The following is a 21,050-nucleotide window of genomic DNA, read 5'->3' on the forward strand; positions in this document are numbered from 1 at the left end:
TAGTAATATACTTTAGGTTTTGTATTCTGTTATATATATATATATATATATATATATATATATATATATATATATATATATATATATATATATATATATATATATACACACACACACACATACACACACACAAAGAGTTTTCTTTATTTTCATGACTATGAGAATTGTAGAGTCACACTGAAGGCATCAAGGGCTATTTGACCAAGAAGGAGAGTGATTGGGTGCTGCGCCAGATGACCTGGCCTCCATAGTCACCGGACCTGAACCCAATCGAGATGGTTTAGGGGTGAGCTGGACCGTAGACAGAAGGCAAAAGGGCCAACAAGTGCTAAGCATCTCTCAGGGAACTCCTTCAAGACTGTTAGAAGACCATTTCAGGTGACTACCTCTTGAAGCTCATCAAGAGAATGCCAAGAGTGTGCAAAGCAGTAATCAAAGCAAAAGTTGGCTACTTTGAAGAACCTAGAATATGACATATTTTCAGTTGTTTCACACTTTTATATGTATATGTAATGTATATGATTCCATATTTAATTCCACATGTGTTAATTCACAATTTTGATGCCTTCAGTGTGAATCTACAATTTTCATAGTCATGAAAATAAAGAAAACTCTTTGAATGAGAAGGTGTGTCCAAACTTTTGGTCTGTACTGTATATATATATATATATATATATATATATATATATATATATATATATATATATTTCAAGAAAAGTTAATTATTTGTCCATTGAATTCTGATCAGTATTTATTTGAAAAAAAAAAAATGCAAATTGTAAGTACAGTTTGTAAAAGTGATTTCTCTGTTAGTACAGCAGATTGTTATACAATATCTGAAAGAAGGCACAATTTCACTAAACCTGACTAAAAAGAAAAACTAACAAGACACTTGAAGTTTCTGGTCAAATTTCTTTAATTAAAAAACAAACAAACCAAAAAAAAAAGAAAGAAACATGACTTTTTAACAGATTAGGGTATTTAGCACAACATTGATTTTCATAGGGAAAGTAATTTCAAATTATCTGATAGAATTAACTTTTAGAATATATGTCCTTAATTGCCTCCCAGTGGGGACCAACTACGCAGTCAACAATCACTTATGGACTCATTCTGCTAAACATATGAAAACAATCTACTTTGGAGGAACATCAAAAGAGTGTGGTTTGTCATTATTTTTATCTGAATTGCCAGAGTTTGTGACCATAGTAGATGCTCCAGGGTTTGGGTTGGAAATTACTCCCAGGAAGAATGGAGTTTGACTTAAGTCATCCATTAGGGCAAAGAAAAATGGCTGATTGACAGTAAATGAAGGGTTAGAGCGTGAGATGACTACACTTGTTGCTGCCGCTGCCTCTGCCCCCTCTTCATTTATCTCAATACTGGACATATGCTGTACACTGGACACAAACAAGGGGCCCTCAGAGATGCGGTCCAGTTTCGGATTACTAAATAGCAATCCTAGACCTGGATTGGAGTAGAATTATATATTTGTTAATATAAATAATTAAGAAGTATTAAGTTGATTTTGAATCCAAGGTGATAATATGCATTAATTAGATGCAAGATATCTTACCCATGTCTGTCATGGCTTCTTGAAGGCCCTGGTTGAAGTCAAGTTTGAATTTTGGGAGTTTGACCTGCATGTTTCTTTCTCGTGGTAATCGACTGTAAAGATCTGAGATATTGATCTTAGCTGCAATGGCTGATACATTCACATGTCCAGATGTTGGCATTATTACTAGTAGACTCTTGTCACCTTTAAAGGGGAATCGAGCAACCTATAGGGATCAAATAGTGAGTAACAGAGTTCAATAGTGAGGCATAAAATAAAGAAAAGCATCTTAGAGGCAGTAACCTGGGCATCCAGCTCATGGTGGGTGAAAATGCTGAGAGGATACTTTGGCCCAAGCATCATATCCACATTAACAATCTGGTTTTCATCTATGTAGAAGAGCTCAGTGGAGGTGAAGTGAGGGTCAAAACGAGTGAGCCACTCTCCTGTGAGAGAGAAAATTAGACTTGTGTTCTTGGCTTGTTTAATTAGACTTGTGTGGTCCTTTATCAGTTTACACTTATGAAATAACAAGGGAACAATAATGCAACTGATCTGAGTAATGCAAAACCTCTGATGTGACTCACTGATGTAAAAGAGGAAATTGTGAAATACTTGCTGGTAACAGGTGTTTGTTCTGACCTTTGTAGTGCATAGCATTGATAAGCATCATAACAGCGCTGAGAGGCAGGCTGGACAAAAACTCTGAGATGTGCCCATTTGTGACTTTCTTAACCCATTCATTGATGTCATTAACATCCGTCAATGTGGCTGGCTCTGAGTCATACAGTTTCTGAGAGTCTTCCACAAAGTCCTGTTTTGCTTTAAATCCTAAGGGAAAAGAGACACCATTCATAGCTTTGCTTAGTATGGTAATAAACTGTCACTCAACTTTCAGTCAGAAAGCAAATATCAGCCAGTAATCCAAATTCCCAAACCTATTTAAAAGAAAAATAATTCAAATAACCTATATGCATACATACATATACTGTGTATGAAAAATAATTAATGGGAGACCCCAATACACAACATTTTTAAAAGTATAATGTATATAAAAAATGTAACCTAAAATATGAATAAATGTAAAATGTTATATCATTTAAAATAATTATAAAGAGAAACAGAGAGATAGATATTTTCTGGATGTCAGTCATTAGTGGAACATATTCATGAATTTTATAACTCAAGCTCACTGAAGACAAGTAAATAGTCAGCAATTACATGATAATTAAAAAAAACGAATTACAAGCAATTGAACAAAAAACTACAGTAGAACAAATAAACATGGAAAGCTACATAGCAATTATCAAAATGTATAAAACACTGCATAATGTTAACTAATTAAATTAAATATATATTTCTTCTTATAAAAGTTATCAAATTGATTTAGTCAAGAGCAGCAAGAGATTTTCTCTCTTTTGTTGATTAACATGAACGACAGACAGCAGGAATATTAGACTGCTGTCACTTTAAGAGCTGACTGGCTCCAATATACTGTTACACATTTTCTTTCTCAGCTGTTTGCTTTCACTTAAGACCTACTATGTTCATGAGGATCCATGCAAAGACAGGCATTTTGACACATAGAAAGTGTGTATTTAACTGGTCAAGGCCTATAAAGAAGCAAAAACAACTCTGTTCAATACTCCCGCACTCTATGAGCAGAGACTCCATGTGCGAAACAGTCTCTCAGACACTGTGTGCATTTAACAAAATGAGTATTCTTTCACTGCTGATTGCGTTTCAACAGCATAACTGCATGTGATATAGAGGATAGACCAAAATTTCTGTATCGCCCACCCCCAATTTTAAGGGACCAAGAAAAAAAGAGAAACTTTTTGCGGACACAATATCAACCTCCCTGGCAATATACAGTATACAGTATCTGTTTTGTGGTATAGGCTACGTGTGACTCTCACCAGTTTTCAGATAGATGCGGCTGGCGATGGACAGGCTTCTTTTGCGGAAGTTGTGCAGGAGGCTGCTGAGGGCAGTGTGGTAGCATGGCAGTGCATCTGCATGCAGGTGATGTAGAAGAAGCTCTTCTGTCTCATTAGTTGCTCCTAAGATTCAGATAAACAACAAGATTGTCTTACTGAGATGCATATAAAAGCACTAAATTATCAAAAATAATGCATGCCAAAAAAAATTGTTTGTCATTGTAGACTTACCCAGTGCTAGCTGTGAGAGTGCTACAGATAAGCTAAGAGGGGAAATGATGACATTGGGCTGCTCTGGACTAGGCTTCAAGTTTTCCAAGAACAAAAGTCCAAGCTTCAGGATGCCATCGCCTACGGTCCGCTTAATCTGTTGGCTGGTCATGTCGCCATCACAGAGCGAATCAAGGTCCTCCTCAGAGGAGCCTTCTTTCTGCTCAGGAGAGGGAGCGGAGGCTGAAGGATCTGCTTCTAGGGCATCTGGAGATACTGCGAGTGCTTCTGTTGTGGTGGGGTCAAGAGTGCCTTTCAAATCCTGAGAGGGACAAGGCGATTAAAGTGTCAAAAGACTAAACATGTATATACCTTTAAGAATGTAATTGTGGGTTCTTACTGATACGGGTTTACTAGGCATCAGTGGAATGAGAGGAATTATAGGCTCTCCTCCATCCTCTGGTTCAATCGCATCTTCCTGCAGTAACAAGGAGCAATTTGTGGCATTTAAATACTAGAATAAAATCAATCATTTGATAAAATACAATTCAATCATTTGGAAAAAATAAACAGCATAAGTGGAGTGCATTACCGTCCAACCTTGCTTGGCATAACAAAGGAGGAGGAATGCCAGAAAACAAAAGTTCATGTTCTAGAAGTTAGTCTGAAAATGGAAAAAAAAAAAAAAACAGCACAGTTTATACAGAATATGGAATGATTTGGCATTGATCGGTCACTGGTCATTTGTACAAAATTACTCTACATAACCATACTTATTAAAATATTATTATTAGATAAAACATATTAAATCCATTAATACACATTTTGTATACACTTCATCAGATCAGATTGTTCAGCAGAAACACAAGAAAAGAATCCTCACTCACAATTTTAATCAATCTATTATTTTTGATAGAAACTCATTCCTGAAAGTCTCCCTCACTTGCACAGAAATCCATAATCTAGCTACTGGCAATAAACCAATACATGATCTGAATAACACCTCCAATTTCAGGTGGATAGTTTTTTGTTTTGTTTTCTACTTACAGATTGAACTAAATATTCAGTCAAATAATCAATAAATGCTTCACGTGGCTAAAGGTCTGTCAGCTGTTGCATAATTCCAGGGTTAAGCAGTTTAAATTCGTTTAAAGCTACAGGTTAAATTCAAATCGCAGGAAAATGTAAAAATATATTTACATTTTGAAATCGACAATGTATTTATGTAAATGTTACTGCATTACTACTAATCAATTTTCTTGCGCACATAAAAATAGGCTTTGTTAAATGTTTTATCAAAACATTCTTGTCGGAATTATTTGCCATTACTGAGAATTACACTTCGAAAATACAAAAACGAAAGACGAAGTGTACATATTTACAAACCAAAAGAGCTGGCAATGGATTCAACTTGTATATTTGAACAAAATATCTACATAATATATTGCAAACAATTATTTAAGGTGAGAATGTATGAGAATAAACATAACTGTAAGCTTACCGTGCAAATCTCCAGTGGATCCAGCCCTGACTCAGGAAAGAAACACAAAATAGGCAATGGGAAAATTCTTTGCTGTAGGGGTTGGCAGTCTCTGAGCAGGCAGTTACATTTCAACTTTCATTGATCTTTACCTCATATAGCTCTCAGACCTACCTCTTCATAGATGTAAATATTGAGAGACCTTGGGGTCAAACATCAAACTCAAGTGTGTAGATTCGTGGATCTGTGAAGACTTTGAATGAAGTAGGTTATAAACTGGTAGTGTATAGTTTGCCGAGCTAAATAAACTCACTGCTGACAGTGCATGCGAGACACTGAATATGAGTAAACATGCTGCACAAGAAAAACTGCACATAAATGAGGAGGAGATGACAAGTCAGCATTGCCAATGCTGATATTAATATAGACCGTTATTGGATAGAGGGCTTTTATATTGCTTTATTGAATGCCAGATTTAACTTGGGTCATCCGCAAGCATATGCCAAGATCTTCAAATTGAGAGCAGTTGAAAGGCAGTGTGTTGCAAACACTCAAATGGACTTTGTCCTATCAGAGTAACCTCTCCGTTTGGTGCTCAGTTTGCAAGCATGAAAATCTACCAAGCAAACCATATGATTGAGTAATCTTGCTCATTCATCAATGAGTAGGTCATCAATCGCCCAGTTTGAAGTTTTTCAGACAAGATAAATAAATTAAATTAAAAGACACAGTTATGATAAATTTCTTTTACTTTAAATCATTGAAAAGGATCATTTTAGTGAGCATATAGAAAAAGGTCACAGTTTAAAAGTAAAAAAGAAAAATACTCGCAATGAAATACAAAAGAGCAATGGCCAATGTCAAGACAGTGTGTTGCTTGTGGTACTACTGTACATTAGACAGATGTTTGTCAATCTCAAACAGACATCATCTTTAGCATGAATCATCAAAATCATCAAGCTGTTTGAGGAGTAAAATACAACCGATTACATTTTTAAATACTTTGCCATATGGGATTCACCAAAATCCTCTACTTAGTAAATAAATAATGTGCTCTTCAAAATTAACACTTGAACACTAAGCCTGTTTCAACACAAAATAATAAAGGCATGAATTCAAATCAGAACTCATAATCCACAAACCAATTTTGAAAACCTGACAAATAGTGGGTTACTACTGTATGTAACGTGTTTTAGTAATCTGTATAAATTCTCATTAAATATTTGAACATTATATAATTGGAATGTCTGGAGACGTTCCACAATGTTTTACACAAAGCATTCCAGTAATAAATTAAATAGTTAGTTCCTAGTTCATTTCTATTCAAGGATGTTGCATAAAAGCATTCTTTTAGATAGTAAGCGTTAGACTCAACAAAGATATATACATACATCTATAAACGTGTATGTATATACAAACATACATACAGTATGGTGTGTAAAATGTAACATGTTGCTTGACCTAGGGTTGATGTGACAAGTGAATTGCTACATCATCAGGGTTAATACAGCATCAAATTGCTCTATATAGTCATTAGATAAAAAATGTTTGTGTCAGAAGGTCCAAATTCAGAATTGAGGACCATCCCGTTGCATATTAGGCATTTACACTCTCAATCGGTGTAGAGTAACAGACTCACATTTGGATCACATTTGCTTGTTCATTATGCTTCATTGACATGGATGAAGAAACATACTGTGTAATACAGAAAAAAAGTGCCAAACATGATGCACGATGAAGGTCTACCATGAATACTGCATAGTTGCTGAGCAAGTCTGGTGAATCGAATCATATGATATGATCAACATAGACTAACCTGTGATTCTCACAGTGTTGTTTTTGGCGATTTCACTCATCTAATGGAAAGTGTAAATGCTACACTAGAACCACACTTCAACTTTCCTGAGCAGCTCATCTCATGCATGCCTTTAAGATTCCATTCGCTTGACTTTTTTGAAGAGAAGTTACAGAGTTGATTATTATGTATAAAGCAGCTAGTGCAGCTATATCACATGAACCCTAAAAATCATAAAAAAGACAATTCTTTTGATTGTATGAATCAGAGGCAATATTCAGTTTTGGTCACTTACTAAAGAGTGAGGTTTTAAGTTCTCTTTCAGCCAGTTTAAAATGGAAATATCAGGCTTGCTCCTTTTACGGCTGAAACAGGTTTCTTTGTGCATGGTTGGCAAGAATGTTTCATTTTGGGAAAGGAGCCAAAGGCGGCACGAGGAATATAATTTTCTGAAAAAGCTACACTAGCTAGTTTAAGCCAGCAGCCTGATGGCACCGTTGTCAGAGCCGAGCAGCAGAAGCCTCTTTGTAGGCAACACAGACAGACTTGTGAGAGTCCCACGGAAGTTCTCTGTGCTGAGCTTGGTGGATCCCACCAGGTTGGCCGTGCTGTCCAAAATAGAGTACACCCCGATCTTGTTAGCAACAGTGCCTGCCACAATCTCAGCACCATAAAGATCAAATGCATGGATGGGGTCGGATGGAGTCCTGTACTGGTGGAGTGGCTTGTGCTCCACGTCTTTCCAAACGGTCAGTGTGTGGTCTGATGAAGAACTAATCAGCAAATTGCCCTCTGCTGCCTAAAAAAAAATTATAAACACACATAAATCACTGTCACTAACAAACAGATGGATACTTCTGGCTACTATGTATTTTGTATATTCTATACAAATAATTATATTTTTAATTTCATACATTTTTACTATTTTTTTTTCCATTCATAAAAAATAAAGTTTTCCCTTTTTCTTTAAACAAATCACAATTTATAACCCCCAACATTAACATAGTTTAAAAGAACAGCATTTGTTTAATATATTTGATCATATATTTAATTTATAAAATTAAAAGAAAAAAAAACACATTCTTAAAGGGTTAGTTCGCCCAAAAATGAAAATTATGTAATTAATAACTCACCCTTATGCTGTTCCAGACATGTAAGACCTCCTTTTATCTTCGGAACACAGTTTAAGATATTTTAGATTTAGTCCGAGAGCTCTCAGTCCCTCCATTGAAGCTGTGTGTACGGTCTACTGTCCATGTCCAGAAAGGTAAGAAAAACATCATCAAAGTAGTCCATGTGACATCAGAGGGTCAGTTAGAATTTTTTGAAGCATCGAAAATACATTTTGGTCCAAAAATAGCAAAAACTACGACTTTATTCAGCATTGTCTTCTCTTCCCTGTCTGTGTGAGAGAGAGTTCAAATCAAAGCAGTCTGGATATCCGGTTCACGAACGAATCATTCAGTTCACCAAATCGAACTGAATCATTTTAAACGGTTCGCATCTCTAATACGCATTAATCCACAAATGACTTTAAGATGTTAACTTTTTTTTTATGTGGTTGACACTCCCTCTGAGTTCAAACAAACCAATATCCCGGAGTAATGCATGCACACTGACTGAACTGCTGTGAAGATGAACACCGAGCCGAGCCAGATAACGAACAATAGACTGACTCGTTCACGAGTGAAGAACCAGTTGCATCGGTGTTCGGATCACCAGTAGTTCTTTCGGACAGTTCAATTCAATAAACCAGTTGAAGAAAACGGTTCACCGTTTCTTTTGCGCTCGACGTAATGGCGTCATTTGCGATGATTGCCCTTAATTCAAGCCTTCGGTTTACCCTCGCTCATAACACTAAAACAGAATCAGTTCAGTTCAGACGCCCTGTGTGTCGGTCTGCTTCACGCTGAATCACACATGCGCAGTATCATCAACTCCTCGGTTCACGAATCGGACGCGTCTGACAGAAACGGTTCTTGACTCGTGAACGAGTCAATGTTTTGTTCGTTATCTGGCTCGGCTCGCTGTTCATCTTCAGTTCTCTCTTCACAGCAGTTCAGTCAATGTACTGTTTGAGTACATGAATTACTCCGGGATATTGGTTTGTTTGAACTTAAAGGGAGTCTCAGCCACATTAAAAAAAGTTAACAGCTTAAGTCATTTGTGGATTAATGCGTATTAGAGATGCGAACCGTTTAAAACGATTCAGTTCGATTTGGTGAACTGAATGATTCGTTCGCGAACCGGATATCCAGATTGCTTTGATTTGAACTCTCTCTCACACAGACACGGAAGAGAAGACAATGCTGAATAAAGTCGTCGTTTTTGCCATTTTTAGACCAAAATGTATTTTCGATGCTTCAAAAAATTCTAACGGACCCTCTGATGTCACATGGACTACTTTGATGATGTTTTTCTTACCTTTCTGGACATGGACAGTATACCGTACACACAGCTTCAATGGAGGGACTGAGAGCTCTCGGACTAAATCTAAAATATCTTAAACTGTGTTCCAAAGAAAAAAGAGGTCTTACTTGTTTGGAACAGCATAAGGGTGAGTTATTAATGACATAATTTAAATTTTTGGGTGAACTAACCCTTTAATGACCTCAGAATTATGAACCCAGGTGTACTTACTTATTGATTACTAATGAGCAGAAGTTGTAAAGATTATGATGAATGTATCACAGAAAACCAAATAATTAAATTTATAAAGCATACAAATGTATTTCGTGAATGTGAGATTATTAATAGCAACAAAGCAACAGCCTGAAACTCCCTCACACTGGCCCTGGTCCAGCTGGACGTCCTTATTGTTGAGCCCTACAAAGGTTCATCAATTTCCTGATAGTCACAAATAATAAAGCAATCTGCAAAGCTCATAGATTTTGTTCTAATGAGTAACTCGTGTCTATATTTGCCCAAACATGGGCCTCTCGTGGCAGAGACAGACCTTTGACCCTACAAATCAGGGTTAAATAAAGCTTGCTTAGTTCTAATCCCTTGTTGACTGCATCTGAACAAACCAGCAGGGTACAACTTTTACTCATACTGAAATCCCAAAACAAAGATAGGAATCTAGTCCATGATTTGTAATGATTCCTGGTTCTTCTCCATTTTAATATTTGACTATATATAGTGCATGCAGTCGTCCCATAAACTCTTCCTGATGAGTGGTAGTATGACAATCCGATTCAGAATTTTTAGCTAGTTTCAGTAATTTTTATAAACAGTGTGTATCCATATAACATAATGTTCCCTAAAATCAGTACAGTATCTGATCTATAAAAACATCAAAGGACAACAGAGCATGCAGTCATATGCACGTCTTACATTATTCATTAACCAACGGCATGCATACTCACTTTCATTTGCAGTATATCTCCCTCGTGACCAGGCCAGCCTCTTAGCACCAGACCCGTTCTTGCATCCAGCAGCACTATGAATCCAGTGGAGAAGCCTGCTGCAACAGTGCGTCCGCTCGGGCTGACAGCCAGACAGCGGATCAGGCCAGCGCTCATGTTACTGTAGGCCAGACGGAACTCATGCTGTCAACAGAGAAAATACAGGGTCCTTAATGGTAATCATAAGCTTTGCAGGAAGGAAAAATATAGAAACCAACCTGGTCATTGTAATGCTTGACAAAAAAAATTTGATCTGAAATAATAACTGCTTGTAACAAATCATGTATTAAAGAAAAAGGAACGAGCAATACCTGCAAGCCAGGTTTGCGTGAATCTATGAAACGCAGCACAGAGTCTGCGCTAGCAAACACTACACTGCAGTGAGGAGCAGGCATGGTGGCGACAGCCGTGATGGGGTTCTTCCCATCAAGAGCTTCATCACAACGAATATTCTTACCTAGTCATATGTAGGAAATAGCAAAACAAGACATTATGTGAAAGCTGTTGGTCTGACAGACCCAGGCAAAAGGCAATATGTATGTATTATTTGTAATGGAAATTGTATTAATGTATACAGTACATTTTGTATATCAATGATCTAATAATAATATCATTATGTAATGGAGATTGTGGAATTTTTTTTATAAAAAGATGCTATGGCTAATAAAAAAAAAACTACCATTTTATGTATCTGACATCAACAAAATAAAATTATATTTTCATACTGTATGCATCATATACAGCTTGGCTGTATATATTATACACAGTAAGATTAGATTATTTCATTTTAAAAAGTAGTATATAAATATTAATAAAATATATTGTAAATGTAATGTTTTCCATGTAATAATTCATATTTGTGTAATGGATATTCAAAGCTAAAAAGTTAAAGTCTGGGTAAGGAATGAGGCTAAATAATGAAGTCTACACATACACATAAAAGCACAAATTCTGAAGGTATGATTGAAAGCTGAAATTGAAATCTCTCAAATATTATGTCTCAAAATCTTGGGGTGGGAATTTTTTTTTTATGTTTTGACATCTCTGTGTTCACCAAGTTTACATTTATTTTAATCAAAAATACAGTAAAAACAGTAATATTGTAAAATATAATTAAAGAGTAAAATAGATGCTTTCTATTTAAATATTATTTCTCATCTCATATGGTAAAGCTAAATTTTCATCAGCCATTACTCCAGTCTTCAGACTGGCTACATTTACATGGAACCAAATAATCCTTTTGTAATCAGATTGACGGCTCAATTGGACTGAAAAGTCTTCATGTAAACACGTTAATAAATACAACTGAGCTCGATAGGAATGAATTTTCAATCGATTATTCTTTTTCTAATACGATTGAGAATGCATGTCGGCACTGCCATTTAAATATATATATTTATAGAAATGTATCAATATTAATTATACTGTTAAAAACAAACAAGGAAACAGTGTTGGAGAGTGGTTATTATGTGCAAACGGTGAGAAACTATATTTGGCAGTGTACGCATCTCAAATAAATCTATTTTGATTTGAAGCTTGTGACAAATAAACCCGGACATCAACCCTATCACTTTATTTAGCGTTCATGTAAACACTGCATTCACATTTAACAATCGGAATGAATTCATTCCGATTGAACCAAAAATTGTGAATGTAAACAGGGTGTCACATGATCCTTCAGAAATAAGTCTAATATGCCGATTTGTATCTTAAGAAACATTTCTTCCTATCAGTGTTGTAAACATTTTACCCCTGATAAAATGAATAAGCAGAAAGACAGAGGGCCCTATTTATTTATTTTTTTAAATTATTATTTAGCCTACAAAGAAATCGTATGCATTGCAACTTTTAATATTTGGCATGTTTGTGTGCTGCTGTGTGTCCCTGTGTTTAATAAGCTCTTTAAATATAAAAAGAAAAAAACATTGCGCCAGACTTTAGACCAGGGTTGAGCTTAGGATTCTTTGGAGAAAAAAAAAAACCCTTCCTTTCTGATTAAAAGTATTATTTTCCTAAAAAATATAAACCTTACTGACCCGTTAACTTTTGAACGGTAATGAATGTGAATGCAAAAAAATGCAAGCGATTAATCACACAAAATCAACTATCCTATACCAAAAAAGGGCAGTTACTGTAATACTGTAAGATGCTCAAATTAACAGTACTGTTGTTCTCTCACCTGTGAACTGATCCCACAGATGCACAGTACCATCGCAGCTCACCACTTCCTGTGAGGCCTCTAGCTGGCCGACATAAAAGACAGATTTGCGGTGGTCTGTGTAAATGAGTCGAGGTTCGACCTCTCGTGTGCCATCACCGTGGTTATAAAGTGGCCACAGCCTCACCGTTTTGTCTTTACTCCCAGACAGGAAGTAGTCCTCCCTTGCTAGTGGTGCCAGACATTTTGCCGTGCCTGAGTGGCCCAAGAAACTCTGAAGACGGATCTGGTGGAAATGGAAATGTGAGTCCTGCTGGTTAAGACCAATTTCATACTGCCAGTAGGCAAGCCAATTGCCCTGCAGGGAGCGACTGCTGCGTGGGAGGTCCTGTTTCAGTGCGCTGTCCTCTGGAGTGGGTCCCAGGACCCAAGAGTATGAGGAGTGAGAGAAAGATGGTCCGGCTGAGGAAGTGGTGGCGAGACTTGTCTGAGGAGCGCTGCTACCATATGGTCGTGTCCATGTTTCCAAAGAAGACAAGTTAGGACTCCCACAGGCTTCAGTGTCCCGGGGTACCTGGATACGGTTTCCCACCAGATGACTGCCAAATGTTCCTGACTCAGGCAGGATGTCTCCACCTAGTGGTGTGGAAGTGGACGAGGGAGCAGGGAAGGGACTACGACCCATCTGGCGGCCCATGCTAGGAGAGAGGCCCATGGCAGTAGTTTTCTGACCTCCAGCAGGGTTGGTTTCTGGGCTACCTGGACTTGCTCGTTCATGATATGATTGAGCCAGTCTCCAAACTAGCTCATGATTTGTAACTAGTTTCCGAATCGCTGCATCACCTAAAAAAAAAGTATATACAGCTCATCTAATGAAGATGAATAGGAACACATTTATCAATGCTTAAAAGCTAACCAGTACAAATGTGTCTCACCAATAAGACAGTAGAAAGGAATATAAGATGCATAAGCCATTTCAGGATTAAACACAGCCTGAAGTTCCTCCAAAACTCTAAGCTCAAATGTAATCTCTGTTCCATCTGGACTGCACATGTCCAGGTATGTGCTGTCTCCAACCTCCCTTCGTGGGGCACTTCCCATCTGCACATAAAGAAAATTAATTTTAATTATTAAGTTATCATGTAGTTATTTATGAATAGGACTACAAACTGTTTCAGTCAAGTATAATTATACATAATGCAATATTGTAAATTGTCTTTGGTTACCTGATTTTGCAGAAACTGCAGCAAGGAGAAAACTTGGAAGAACCTGGAGAGGGTTTCTGCCATGTGGTGCTGTACCATCTCTCGGCCAATCCGCAGACAGATCAGTGCCATCAGGCTCAGAGTCTTTAGACACACAGCGGAACGAGTCTGTACTCCACTAGGAAAGCTGAACACAGATGGAAAAAAAAAAGTCAGAGGACAACTCAAATATATTTATAAGTTGCAAACTTTTTTTTTTTTACTTCCTGACTATGACTGATGCACTATAAGCAAGCTATTACCCCATTTTAGTTGATGTTAACAAATCCAGCAGAGGCAACAGAACCTCCTGGTTAATCTTCATCAGCATATCCATTAGAGTGGTGTCTGACAGGAATACTATAATCTTCTGAGTGAGTACCACTGCACCCAAAAGCCCTGCCTCTTTTCGAGTGTTCAAACGACAAGAAGAAGGTGGAGAGACCTGCAAGTTCAAGGAAGTACAATTTTAAGTAAAAATCTATAAAGAAAAAAAAATTACAGGCCTAACTGTTAATAAGTAAGATTCCGGAATTTTCACGTTACCAGGTAACCGATGTAGGGTAGATACTGGTAAGTCAAGACTGGTTCTCCATAGAGATGTGCTATGTAAATAAGACACTCGAGAACTGGTCTTGCAGTCTGGTCACCAACAACTGGCTTCTTCTCATATACACTTCCAACGCTCTCAAGGCTATTTTCCTCATTTGCAGAGAGCATGAACTGGTGTTTATCAAGACCTTAAAAAGAAGAAGATTACTTATGACAGAGATAATAAATGAAGCTAAAATCAGCAAATACTGCAGAATATAGTGATACGTGTATGCGGTTCAGAAATTGTACCTATGTAACATGTAGTAAGAAGTCTCAACAGGTTTCTGGCTATGAATCGAGATGTCAATGTCGGCCCCAGTTTTGCAGACAGCCATCTGACAGTTTTGCAAACAGTGTCTGGAAAACACAATTAATTTTTTTTAATGCATAATCTATTGAACTGCTACTTTGAATATTAAACATGTACAAATAAATCAAATAAATGCACAAAAAATATCTGTTTTGACTCACCTAAAAGTATCTTGTGTTCTTTTTCCTCAGAATCTTCTAAAGAGTCATGTTCAGTGTCTTCTTCCTCCATGTTTTTCTCTGCATCTTCTTGCACAATTCCATTCATGACGTCTCCCTCAAGTGTGGCCACGGTTGCCTCAGACTCCTTTTTGCAAACTGAAAGAGTCATCTCTAAACTGGGCAACCTTTGCACAGTATTTTCTCGGTCTTCCACTGTCTCCTCATCCTCAAGCTCTACACCATCCTCACCATCACTAGCTTGCTTTAGGTCCTGACTGCTGTCAGCAGACTTTAAACTTGCACGGTCTCCAATGGACACCTCACTAGCGCTGCTCTTGTCACTCAGTTTCCCCATGCTGAGAGATTCTTGGTCTTGATCTTTGTTTACTAGGCTTTGGTTCTGCTGTTTTGCGCCAAGTGCCATTGTTGCCCCAGATGCACTATTATTCACATAAAAGCCATTCTGAAAGTCCTCACCTTCAGTCAGAAAAACCTGGTCATTGAGACTGATGCCTGGGTAATCCACAAGTCCTTGATCTCCGCCAACACCTCCACTACCACCTCCACTGCCTCCACCTACTTTGCCAGATGATGTGACAGTAGATGACCTCCCATCCTCACACTCATAGTCCTCCTCTTCCTCATCTAAGGCACCAGCAGCTCCCCTTAAAACCTTCAAGCCCTCCCATTCAGTCCCTGCAGCTGTATTGCAGCTTTCAAAGCCTGTGATGACCTGTAGAACATGTGGAAGAAGGCTGGAAAGAAAGGCTTGCAAACCCAGTCTTACAATAAGCTGCAGCACAAAACAATCCGTGTAGAGATAGAAACGGCCTCGAAGGCATCTGGGATTCTCGTATACACATACCAGAGGCTTTAGTAGGTACTTGGAGGCATTGCGAGGCCCAAGAACCTTGGACACAGGCTCAAATAAGTACCAGGCAGCATAAACAGCAGTGGACTCCTCTGACATCAAAGAAAGCACAAAGGGTAGAAGAATCTCAAGCCCCTCTGCATTTATGTTGTCCTTGAGAAGTGTCTCCAGCTGTTGCCATAAGTTGAACACAATGTCACGGCCCTGAACGCTGTTTATGGACTCCATCTTGGAGTGGTAGGAAAATATGAATCTGTGCAGTGTTGGGAAATATGCTGGAAACGGTAGAGGGGAAAGAACAGGACTAAGCAACTGCCAAGGGTTTGGTGGTGGAAGACCCTCACAAATAGGGTCATATTTGAACAGATACGGTAGTCCTTGCGGGTGTCTTGTGAATGTTTCTGTCTCAGAGCAATGCTTGTGGACCTGCAGAAGTGTCTCTAGTGCATGATGGAGTGGTAGTGGAACATCTCGGAGGTTTGTAGAGCACAGCTTCAAAACTACTTGAAATCGATCACTCAAATGTGTTCCAGGTCCCAGTCCCCGCAGTTTGGAGGAATAAAAGATCTCAGCAATGAGAACACCCAAGGCTTGTATATCTCTCTGGAAAAGATCTGCTAATGACAGAGGAACTTTCAGTACAGGTCTCAAGTCTTTCTTGTTCATGTCAAGACCCATTGTATGCTGGGCTTGACAGTGTAGACCTTTCACCAAGAAGTTGTTGAGCTTCTCTAACTCTTCCAAAGGCTGCAAAGGTTTAAATCCCTCTGGCAGGCTTATCTTAAAATCCTCAAAATTAGAAGCCTCTGGCCTTTTACCAACAGAGGCTGTTCTGTGAAGCATGGATGCTCTAATACCTGATCCTAGGGTATTTTTGCCATTTCCAGGTGTTTCACCAGGGAAAGAACCATGAGAAGGAGACACAGCCAAAGCAATAGTCTCTCCACTGGTCTTTCCACCAGCAGACCCAGCCAAAGGGATTGGAACAGAATTAGATGATGATGAGCCACTTAAGTCAAGGGCTTCCATTGCTTGCTCAAGCTCCTCGTCCCGGCCTACAACTGACCAACCACTGGATTCACAACCTGTTGTTTCTGGGACCAGTCCATTCCCACCATCCATCGTGGTTTCAAGTGACGGAATGTGCCAGGTCGTTACGTTGATAGGCCCAAAGTGGGGAGGCTCTGGATGTGAATACTGGTAAGGTGCAAGACGAGGTGGATGAGGGTGGTCAAATAGTTGCACAACTCCATAGCTGGTGAGATGTGTGTGGCTATCCACCAAGTGCAAGCACACATTCTTGGCTTTGATGGCTTCCTTACCTGATAACTTGTAGCCAAATGTCAGGTCAATCCAGTGATGCAACTGTTGAGACACTTCTCGACTTTCTAGCAGTTGTCTATGCACAGCAATAAACTCTTCGTAGGAGTTACACCATGGAGGTATATCAAGGTCTGGCATGTCTGGGTGAATGGAGTGGAATATTGAGGGATCCGTGTAAAATTCTGGGATGCATTCATCAGGGGTCCAACTCTGAATACGTTCCATACTAGCCGGATATTCATTGGGTTCCCATTGGGAACGAACATGGCTGCACAGTACAGATTTGGGAGTCTGTCTAGCTTTGTAGACATAATAAGTGATGTCTGACAGAACATCTGAGATATGATGGGGAACGTGGAGGTGATCCAACTGGCCTGAGCCACCAGGTCCTACTGGCCCACCAAGGTCTAAGGCAAAATTGCTTCCACCACTTCCATTAGCTGCTGCTAGTGCTTCTTTGGTCATTTCATACGTGAAGTCCAGTTGTTTATCACCTTTATTCAGACGAAATTTTGACCTCTTGAGATCACGAAACCTTCCATATGGCACAGTGAAATCTATCACCCAAGGTAAAACCGGGTGATAGTTTGGGTCTCCCTCACGCCTCCCTGCCAGTCGGTTTAATTCCATCAGATACTGGAAGTTGCTGACTTGCCCATTAACCCAGTCTAAGACCAGAGATTTGAGTTCATCCAGACAATTTTTACACGGATGTTCATTCACACCACTGTTATGACTCCGATTGTCTTTTGCTGTAACACTTGTTGGCACTTTACTTCTTAATGCATGAGGCATAGAATCCATGTACTCTCCAAACTTTTCATAATGTGCCAGAGATATCTTTAGGCGACTGCAGAGCTGCTCATCAACTGCAATGTCAAGTAAGGAGAGTTCACCACACAGTAGCCCTGAGGCATGACATTCGCGCATTGCTATAAGCAGCTGGTACAAAATGAACAATATCTTAGCATGGCTGTTAGCCAGCTTAGCTGGACTGTAAGTGACAATGTCATGAACAGTGTATTGTGTGTACGGGAAAACCACATAAAGAACCTCCTCCGACTCCAGCAAGCATTCTGCAGGTAGCACATTTGGACACAAACTATCAGTACTTTGTTTAAGAGCTGAGCAGCTGGATGGGAATGGACTGTCTTTCTCCTTCTCTTTGGCTGGAGAGAGGGATGGTGACACTCGATCGGTAGAGATAATGCTAGAGCAAAACAGTTTCTGTAAGGCTTGTCGAACAGCATCAATTGCCAAAACAGGTGTTTGCTCATTGGAATCTGCATATGGTTGCACATGATTAATGTAAGCTTCACGCCATAGATTTCTGAAAAAAAAAAAAAAAAGGATATTACGAGTCAACACTGACTGAAAAAGTTAACACGTTTTATAAAAGTAACACAAGCAAAATTAAATATCCAATTCTAACATTTTATCAGATATATAGTGAACGTTTTGCCCATCTGAATACAAGGTGATTTTGAATAGATTGTTTTAATCAACAGAATTAAAAACACAACAATTACACAAATATATTCTCACACAGTATTGTACCTGAAATTAGACTGGGATACTCCCTGCATCAGAGTCATGAAAGAGTCCTGTGAGAGTCCCTCCCCATGGCAGCCTGGCTCCCTGGCTAATCGGTATCCCAGTTTGCGCTTTCTAAGGCCTTGGATACAAACACGTGTCCAACCAGATGGCAATTTCATCTGAGAGCGCTGGAGGAGAGTGCAGATTTCCCCCTCACTGAAGCACTCGTATCGTGCACAGCGAGTAACTCTCTTATTTCTCAGGGCCATTACCCATCGAGTTGGGACCAGGACCACCAGTTCATTGGGTCGCTGACTTGGTCTAGTGTGCCGCTGATCAATACCAAGGTCCCTCTCCAAGGCTGGTGCTAGCCACTCCATGATCTCTTTCAGTTAACCAGACTGTAGCCCTTGTAGGCCCCTATAAGAATCTAAAAAAAGTTAAAAGAAGTTAAAAGAAAACCACTAAAGATACTTCTATCGGTTTCTGCAGACACTATTACACACACATATGTTCATGACATAAAATAATGAATAAAAAATTGAATTGTATGGAGACACACGTGTTTTATATCCACTGCATACTTAAATAACATACTTAATGTGCTTTGTGCAATTCTTGTGAAATCCAAATAAAAATTATTTTATCACAGATTATCTTAGAAGTGTAGTCAAAAAATTGTTACTGTTTACACTATTTATAGTAACATCATTTTTTTACAGTTTCATAATAGATTTCAGAAGAAATCCACTCAACAGTGTATGGCAACAATGCATATTAGTAAAACTATTACTACTAATAAAAAAAAACATAAATGTAATGTTTCTGATGTACAGATGTGAACTATTTTAAAATAAAATCCTGTAGAATAGAAACAAAATAATTACAGTATTTAATAATTATAGAATTATTTTATTATTCAAATAAAATAATGTTATGCAAATAACACTATAGAATATGTTTCAGTAGAAGCTTGTATATCAAATCATCTTCAGGATAGCAACAACTAATGATTTGTCGAGGACACTGATGTCATCGCTGAAAATGTCATGCATTACCCCGTGAATGTATTCTTCCATGCTTCATCAGAAATAATAAACTTAATTTATAACTTCCAAAACAAAAGCTCGAAAGATCGACAGTGTAAAATGTAGCACATACATTTATCTTTGATTTCTGCATCTAATTTCTACATTTTTAGTTCCTCTTACAGGCAACAAGGAAATAGTGCACTTCTGCCAGTTCTCGATGGTAAAGTTACAGATGAAAAAAAGCACTGCATTATACATTAAGCCACAACTTGTTTTGCTAATGTAAACACACAAGCACCACCGTTAACCAAACATTTGGAAAGGAGGAGATCTGTCCATCAAGATGTTGTTGTTGCTCACCTCTGCACTGTTTGCTGCTTGTCAGCAATTGCGCTCTGGAACAGCTGCCATCGCGATGCCAAGTCCCATGTTTGCGGGATGTACAAATTGTATTTCCAGTACTTTGAGAACCACCATAACCGCACAAAAATGTCCTAAGAACTCGAGAATATTTTGTTGTCTTCAGAAGCCACTTGGGTTCAGAGCGTCACGTGACTCCCTTCTCTGCGTGCGCTCCCAGACCGTGTGATTCTCAGCCAGTAGAATTGTGTCATAATACAAGTCCCCTCAAGATTATAAAAGAAAAAATAAATAAACAAATGATCAAACATTAAACTTATATCGTCATTCTGTTTAATCTTGGTTAAGGACCCCGGATTGACCCCCGACTGAGAGCCACTGTTATATATCATATGGCCATGCGAATAGTTTATGACTTCTAATAAAAGACTCCAGAGCATGAGCTGAAAATGTGCAGGCCCAAGAGCAGGAGAGATTGAGAAATATGAAAAAATAAAAAAATATATAATGTTTAGTCTTAGGCCTATTTCCATGATAAAGCAGTTTATGATAAACACATGATATGCCGCTGATACATGACTAGCGTCTTATGCGGACTCCGAAAAATAAACCTGTTGCCTAAAGAAATCCACTAGAGGGCGTCCTGCTATTGATTCTGTTGTAAGTCTTATGACTGAGCTATTCAAACGTTCCAGCACAGTCACAGACCCACCAAAACTGTAGTTGTGGGGAAATTGTCGGTATTATAAAACTAGGTTTTGAATGAAACGTCCAGTTACACAAGTGTGTGGTTTCTATTTAAGTGGTTTTCAAAAACATCTTTAATTTACATTTTTATGCAAATTCTGTTCTCCAGTCTACAATTTCAGAATCATCCATTTTTTTGAGTTTGGGTAATAAGTGAAAAAAAGAAGTTTTATGCTGTTTTTGCTGTTTCTATAAGTTCTATGCTGTTTAATGCTGTTTGTGTCTTTCTTCTTATAAGTGTCATGTAAAGTGCAACACACTGTCAAGTCAGTATTAGTAAAATTGGCTGTTATTTTTCTTTTTTTAATTCAGCAAAATTTATAATATA

The 21,050-nt window shown here is 38.3% G+C and overlaps 2 protein-coding genes across 2 annotated transcripts; both read right to left on the reverse strand.

The window, feature by feature from the left end:
* Positions 1–898: 898 nt before the first annotated feature.
* On the reverse strand, positions 899–5,326 carry LOC113114888 (alpha-2-antiplasmin-like). The gene is made up of 9 exons (XM_026281965.1): positions 5,207–5,326; positions 4,298–4,369; positions 4,106–4,183; positions 3,727–4,027; positions 3,475–3,618; positions 2,198–2,386; positions 1,859–2,001; positions 1,577–1,781; positions 899–1,467 (listed from the first exon to the last, which is right to left on the reverse strand). Exons 2-9 carry the CDS (start codon positions 4,352–4,354, stop codon positions 1,136–1,138), a joined length of 1,449 nt encoding a protein of 482 aa, XP_026137750.1. The 5' UTR covers positions 4,355–4,369; positions 5,207–5,326; the 3' UTR covers positions 899–1,135.
* Positions 5,327–5,441: 115 nt separating this feature from the next.
* On the reverse strand, positions 5,442–20,215 carry LOC113114887 (WD repeat-containing protein 81). The gene is made up of 12 exons (XM_026281964.1): positions 19,976–20,215; positions 18,606–19,014; positions 14,855–18,378; positions 14,633–14,740; positions 14,336–14,529; positions 14,053–14,234; positions 13,772–13,937; positions 13,481–13,646; positions 12,567–13,388; positions 10,699–10,844; positions 10,349–10,531; positions 5,442–7,779 (listed from the first exon to the last, which is right to left on the reverse strand). The coding sequence occupies exons 2-12, from the start codon at positions 18,962–18,964 to the stop codon at positions 7,453–7,455; spliced, it is 6,177 nt and encodes a 2,058-aa protein (XP_026137749.1). The 5' UTR covers positions 18,965–19,014; positions 19,976–20,215; the 3' UTR covers positions 5,442–7,452.
* Between the last annotated feature and the right edge of the window lie 835 nt (positions 20,216–21,050).

The sequence above is a fragment of the Carassius auratus genome, chromosome 15, assembly GCF_003368295.1.
Source record: "Carassius auratus strain Wakin chromosome 15, ASM336829v1, whole genome shotgun sequence".
NCBI classification, from domain to species: domain Eukaryota; kingdom Metazoa; phylum Chordata; class Actinopteri; order Cypriniformes; family Cyprinidae; genus Carassius; species Carassius auratus.